At 38.0% G+C, this 7,413-nt stretch overlaps 1 protein-coding gene across 4 annotated transcripts in view; it reads left to right on the plus strand.

The window, feature by feature from the left end:
* PRPS2 (phosphoribosyl pyrophosphate synthetase 2) overlaps positions 1–5,299 on the plus strand; it is a 36,848-nt gene extending 31,549 nt beyond the window's left edge. For all 4 annotated transcript variants that reach the window (XM_039503688.1, XM_039503705.1, XM_039503717.1 and 1 more), the window contains 2 exons: positions 1,261–1,420; positions 2,944–5,299. In XM_039503688.1, the coding sequence (XP_039359622.1) occupies positions 1,261–1,420; positions 2,944–3,036 (253 nt within the window). In that variant the 3' untranslated portion in view covers positions 3,037–5,299. The remainder of the gene's footprint in view (positions 1–1,260; positions 1,421–2,943) is intronic.
* Positions 5,300–7,413: the final 2,114 nt, after the last annotated feature.

The following is a 7,413-nucleotide window of genomic DNA, read 5'->3' on the forward strand; positions in this document are numbered from 1 at the left end:
TAGATAACCAGGAGACACTGCTTTATCCCTTTATGGATGCTAAAAACTGTATGTCTTGTTTACTATGTCCTATCCTGTAGAGAGATGGGGCCTAATTGTCAAAAGTTCCATAGAGTGAAGAGAACCATAATGCATTAACAAGAGGAAGATCCTGACCTGCACAAATAGATGGCTTCATTAGCTGATTGAGGAGTTCAGTAAAGCAATACTTTTATCCTGTGACTTTTTTTTTTTTCCTTTTCCATCCCCAAATCTGAAGCTTGGAAAGAAGCCTTATGTCCTTTCTTCATTGTTTCCAAACATAACTGAGTCACAGGGGACAGTAAAGATGTAGCCCGTATCCCAAGTAATTGCCACAGATGTTTGAAAATGTCCATTTCTAAATAGTTTATACATGCAGTTCAAGTAAGTTGGATCTCAAGCAATCTACTTGATTTGGACTTTAAAAAAAAAAGTATTGGAATTAAGATTGTAGACTAACCTTGGTTAAAGTGTAACTATTTTAGATCATCACAATAGCTACTGACACCCATTGACTTAGTTCACAATTATTCACCAACAAGTGTAGTGTTGGGAGCTCACTGGGATGTACTTTTGGTCAGCCTTTCCTAATATCCATACTGTCAGAGTTCAGGGCAACTGCACCTGCGTTTTCCCCTCTGTGGTCCAGCAAGGGCACCCACTCTAGGGTTCTGGCTCCCAGCCATCACCTCTTGGGTGGAGACCCACGTATCTCCCTCCCTCCTGACCATAGAATTTCCAAGCTGAGAGTCAGTTTACTACCAGATTATTTATTCCAATGTTCTTTTTTTGGTCTGCTGGTCTCCAGTATCCAGTTTGAACCACTGAAGGGACCATGAATGAGTAATCAGCTAGACAATGGATCTCTTCCCCAGGGTTAAGCTTCAAAGAGCTGATGACTGGAGGAATTATAGTAGCATCCCCATAAAGTTGCATATAATCTCATAACACTAAAAAAAAGTACATTTTTAATACACTGGATGTCAAAAGTGTTAAACTTAATAAGGTTTATCCAAGGGTATTGCTTTATTTATCATGCATATAAGCTAGCAGATGCCCAAAACTGTACAACATGATTTTACAGGGGTTATTACCTTTATGTAGTCTATTGAAGGAATCAATACATAAACTAGATCTTAAACCAAGAGATTATCTGGTTTTGTTATTTCCTAAGTAACACTAAAATTATGTGCTCAAACATACATTGCAAACTTACCTGTTTTTCCCCATATTTTTTAGGTTAGTGTCTGCTGGAGCCACTAAAGTTTATGCTATTCTGACTCATGGGATCTTCTCTGGCCCTGCTATTTCTCGGATCAATAATGCTGCATTTGAGGCTGTTGTAGTAACTAACACAATCCCACAGGATGAGAAAATGAAAAATTGTCCCAAGATTCAGGTACTGTGTGTGTTTGGTGTAGCTTTTCATCTGCTTGATAAAATGCAAATCTAGAATTCAGTTCTTGATGCTAGGATCCCATGCCACTGACATAAGATACTGTTCACAAATTCACTGGACAGTTGTCTTGTTTGTTGAACTTATTCCTAAATGACATTGAAGAATTTGACTGTCCCTTTAAAATATCATTGTGAAATCTAGTCCGTTTTAAAAAGACTTCATATACGGCAGCTTCTCCTGATACCTCTGTTGATTTCAGGCAGTTGGAGGGTGGGGAGTTTAACTGGTGTGTCAAACTAAGAAGTCCCCCTTTTTTTCCTGACAATGTACATCATGTTATGTTTGCATATGAGAAATTAATGTAATTATATTGAAGTCTTTGATTTGATTTCCTGATGTCAAATCTGACATCAGGAATCATAACATTAAAAAACCAGTGGGAGAACACTTCAGCCTCTCTAACCACTCAGTGACAGAGTTGAAGGTGGCAATTTTGCAACAAAAAAACTTCAAAAACAGACTCCTGAACTTGAATTAATATGCAAATTAGATACAATTAACTTAGGTTTAAACAGAACTGGGAATGGTTGGCTCATTACACAAATTGAATCTATTTCCCCATGTTAAGTTCTCCTCACCATCTATGGGTCATCTCGATTATCACTTCAAAGGTTTTTTTTCTCCTGCTGCTGATAGCTCATCTCAATTGATTGGCCTCTTAGTTGATATGAGTACTTCCACCTTTTCATGTTCTCTGTATGTATAAATATCTTCTGTCTGTGTGTTCCATTCTATGCATCCGAATAAGTGGGCTGTAGCCCACGAAAGGCTATGCTGAAATAAATTTGTTAGTCTCTAAGGTGCCACAAGTACTCCTGTTCTTTTTGCAGTTACAGACTAACACGGCTGCTACTCTGAAACCTGATTTGTTCCTTGTATTGATTGAGGTGTTAGTTTTAAAATAACTTTTTTTAATGAAATACCAGACAGCAGAAGTTATATTGTACCAAAAAAAGTTTGAATGCATCTCGGGACAACCTCACACAAAGCCTGGTGTTCCCTTGGGAGTTTTTTCTGGGGAAAACAAAATTTTGTTGTTGTGATGGTTTTATTTATTTATTTATTTTATTTTAAAGCTACTTCAGTTTGAGAGCACCAAAAGGCACATTAAGTTCTGATATAATACAGTAGTCAAATGAATAAACTAAAGCCAATTTGGTATTAACAGAAACAAGACTTGTGGTAAAGATCTGTAATTCTGTAAACTTACTTCAGGGAGACATTGCCATCTAGTGGATAAAATTGTTAAGAAACTTGATGTATTCCTTGCTGTGTAGTTTTGGATTAATCTCTTAATGCTCAGTTTATCAATTTTTAAAATAGATATAGTAAGCAGTCCTCAGAGGTGAGGTTTATCTAGTCAATGTTTGTAAAGCACTTTGAGTTCCTTAGAAGAAAGATGCTGTAAATTCTAATGGTCACTAGTGTTAGTGGTATAATTGTATTTTCTTGATTGCTTTTAGGTTATTGACATTTCCATGATTCTGGCTGAGGCAATCCGAAGAACACACAATGGCGAATCTGTGTCCTACCTGTTCAGCCACGTTCCACTATAACTGCAAGAGATTAGTGTTTTCCTGTTGGCTGTGTCCACCAGCACTGTCACCCTTTTTAAATAATGCGACTCAACAATGAGATGACTCTCTTGGTAAAAAGCTTCAGCTCTTGCATACTTAAAGATGTTTTTGTTTTCTAATAAATCTTTGTTTATTGTAAATGGGTAATACAGCTCCATTTTGCAAAATCTCTTATGAATACACTTGAGGATTTTGAAGGGGCAGCTTCAATACTTACCTGTAGGAATAGTCACAGGTAACTTTTTGATTCTGTATTTGTCTATAGCAAGAGGGTCAATACCATTTCAAAACTTTTTATATTTGTGGGGCTGCCAAAGGTAGCCCAATTTTAAAATATTTCATTTAGTTTATATTTAATAATAAATTGGATGGGCAATGAGGTAGTTCTCCTGCTGTGTAATATTGAACCTTGTCTAGGCTGTTAACTAAACATTAGAATAAGGGATCAAATGTGTATTCCCTTAACAGTTAAATATTTTTTTACTTGGCAGAAATTCTGTGGTACCTTGATGCCCACCTACTTCATATACCTCATGATTAAAAATTGCTGGGCAAATTGACTTTTTGTGGGGTCAGCATAACTGTAGATTGGAAGTTAGTTGCTTGTGTTCTCTTCCTACTAAATTACTGCCTCAAATGTCTAATATCTAAAGCTGGGACCACAGCCGCCACTTCTCTGCATATGGTAGTTAATAGAATTTGTACTTTCAAAACATTATGCTTCATTTAGAACTAAATGTCTCAATTATAGGCATCTTGTATCTATACATTAGTAGGTTACTTGAAAGACTAAAGTTTGAACTTTATTTACATCTTCAGTTTTAACCATGAGTCTGTCACTTTATAGGTCTTTTCAACAAAATTTGAGACTTCCATAACAAAGTTAAAGTGAACTATTGACACAGTATTCAGTGTGCTACATTTTGGAGTATATGAAATTCCAAAGTTCAAGCAGTGATTGTGTATGTGTGTAAAATGAGTTATCTTTTTTTCCCCCTCTAGAAAGCTCATTGCACTATATCATTCTGTTCTGCTCAGCTGCAGTTTTCAGTTTTCCTGTTCATAGTTGAGTATCTGACATGTCAGCCATACATGTTAATACATCTGTTAACATGTAAATTCTAATGGTCACTAGTATTAGTGGTACAGTAAAATATTTCTTAAAGCTATCCCACCTCCTTACAGACAGTGGAGCTTGACCATTCTGTTAGGTGAGATCTTTATTGTTGTGCAGCCAGCTGAGTGGTCTGGTTTCTCAACAGTTGCAGGTACTCCGTAACAAAGGAGCAAAAACCATTGTGAAAATAAATTTTCAGTTGAAATGTTGAGACCCTTAAGTACTGGTGGTAAATTCCTTTAGTAATTGTAAGGGTTTATGACTAAATCAAAATCTTTACTCTTGGAGATTACAATTCCAAGTTCTGAAGGGACTTGGCGACCTAAAAGCATGGATAGCACTCAAACACAGCACACTAAAGGTGTTGAGGCTTCAGTTGAGCTAAGATAAAATTCACACACACAGATCATGAGAGGATATCCAGGTTTCCACCTGATGTAGTTAATTACAATTTCATTTTCCATATCTTAGAAATGAGTCTCTTTTTTAATTGTTGTGGGGATCCCCCCAAAAAACCCTGATTTCTGCCAATCTTACTGTATTATGGTAGGGTATAACTTTAAATATGCTTATTTTTCTGTGGCATTTTAGGCAGCTTAATGTTCTATGCCAGTGTCTACCTAATATAATTCTAAAACTGCTTTAGTTGGGTATGCCAGCTCTTTCCAGGGATTTTTAAAAAATCCACTTGTACTGTTTTTATCAGTAAGGAGAGAAATAGTGGTGGTGAGCATATCCATGTCAATAATCCAAAGAAAATGCAATTCAGGTGTCTGAGAACTTCTAGCCCTGGTTTAATTTTCAAATCTTGTAATATAACATGACAGGACAAATCTGTTGCCTACCTGCTGCAGAAGAGATTTTATATTGAATTATTTTACCTCTTGTAGTCTTAATTTTAGAGATGTCTAGCTTTATCACATTGCAGTTAAGTCTACCCCAAAACTATGGCTGATTAGCCATGATCATACCAAACTTTCTTTTAAAATACCTGTTCTTTTGCTAGTATATTTAGTACCATAGACCATATCTGTTGTCTTGCTCTGCAGTCAGGGCTCTGTTACAAATGAAATGTTCAACTTTGCCACTACTATGCTCACATATTTTTAATAAATCTTAAAACTACTTGTGTTTACAAGTTGTTGTTTTCCTTTATTCTCTTGTTGCATTGGTTTATTGAGACCGCTTATTACAAGTATTGAGTTGAGGAGGGGTGGGAAGCATAGCCTGTGGTATTCTTCCAAGCCCTGCTTACAAACTGTGCCCAGCCATCCCAGACACCAAAACAAGCTGCCCCTCCATTTGTGTAGATCTTCGTAATAGGTTCATCCTTCTCCCTCTTCAAATGCTCTGACAAGCACTGAAATAGTTGCAGTAATGTTTAAATTATTACTATTGGGCATCTGATTAAACCTATATGAGCAGGGGCAGTTCTTGCTTCTCAGGTTATGCATTTTGAAGTTTTTCAGCAAAAATGGTTCACTTAAAACAATTTAGGAGGATGGTCATGAGGGTCAGAGGAGGTGAAGTGCCTTTTGATGACCCTGTGAATATCCAGCTAGTCTTGCTAAAGTTATAAGCCACAGGAAGTGGCTTTATTATGTGTTCAGTAGATTTTGTTGTAAGCTTGCTCCTCTATTTTCTGATAATTTCATGTGAATTGTGCATGCTTCCTATCCCCCAGACACAGTCCTATCATTTTGAGTCAGCCATATAGACCAAATGAACCCCTCCTCCCATCAAAATACCAAATACCATTTGGCCTAAAGAAAGAAAGAAAGAACTGGGTTGCAAGCTAGTAAATCCAGAGTTCAGTTCTGGCTGCTTCTGATTGAAATGCATGAAATGAATAACACCAACCTTATTATTGAGCAATTCTAACTCTACCAAATCAGTGTATGTACAACATGCCCAGATGTTTGATGGCATCAGGTGGATAGCTGGTAGCCCACCCTCGAAATAAGTCAGTGGGCACTCATCAAGGATACGAAACATAGTCTGAAGTTGACCACAGCTGCATTGCAGATCATTAGAAAAATCACATTTTAAAGAGATTGGCAGCACAGTTTCCCTATCCTGTTTGAAGCTGGTTCAGAGATGATCACGGTTGCTTTGGCATATGAAAACCCAGTGGACAGATGGTTGGGTCAATGACAAGAGAGTGATTAAGAATGATTGTTACTGACCATTCGTTGCACCAAGCAGATTCCACCGTCATGTCCTATGGTGGTGTAAAATGCATCTAGAAGACATGCCAACTGGTGGTTGGTTGAAGAGGTCTGCATACAAATACAGGTTGCTATTCTCACCTTTTTTAGCAAACAGCATGTCAGAGATCCTCCCACAGGGGCTGAGTAGGGACCTCCTTCCCCAGGGCTGTCCTAGGCGCTGGGTATCAAATCTGGGAGGGAGGAGATATACCAATCTCCTAGAACTGGAAGGGACCTTGAAAGATCATTGAGTCCAACCCCCTGCCTTCACTAGCAGGACCAATTTTTGCCCCAGATCCCTAAGTGGCCCCCTCAGGGATTGAATTCACAACCCTGGGTTTAGCAGGCCAATGCTCAAACCACTGAGCTATCCCTCCCCCCACAAGATTAGATTAACCACAAGGTATTTCTACATTATTTTAGCCAAGTATGTGCTTGGCCTGCCTTCTATGGCTCAGTCATGTGCAGGTAGGTGAAATAGTGGGTGAAAAACTGGTTGGAGGACAGTAATCAAGGAATGGTTATCAATGATACACTTTCAAAGTGGGGAAATGTGTCCAGCAGGTCCCACAGCGGTCCAGCACTATTCAATATTTTCATAAATCAATTAGACAATTGAGTCAAAAGTTCACCTAGGCAATTTGCAGATGACACCGGGCTGGGAGGGGTTGAAAGCACTTTGGAGGACAGGATTCGAATTTGAAATGCCTTTGATAAATTGGAGGATTGGTCTGAAATCAGCAGATGAAATTCAATAAAAACAAGTGCAAAGTACTACACTTAGGAATGAAAAATCAAATGCATAACTACAAAATGGGGAATAACTAGCTAGGCAGTAGTACCGCTGGACAAGGATCTGGGGATTATAGTGAATCACAAAGTGAATGTGTCAACAATATGATGCAGCTACAAAAGAGACTAATATCATACTAGGTTGTTATGACATATGATGCAACCTTGTGCAGTATCTCTGGGGATACATACTGTATTAAGCTTATGAATGGTTTATGTATCACTGGGCCAGGGACT

Source organism: Mauremys reevesii, linkage group 1, assembly GCF_016161935.1.
Source record: "Mauremys reevesii isolate NIE-2019 linkage group 1, ASM1616193v1, whole genome shotgun sequence".
Lineage (NCBI taxonomy): Eukaryota > Metazoa > Chordata > Testudines > Geoemydidae > Mauremys > Mauremys reevesii.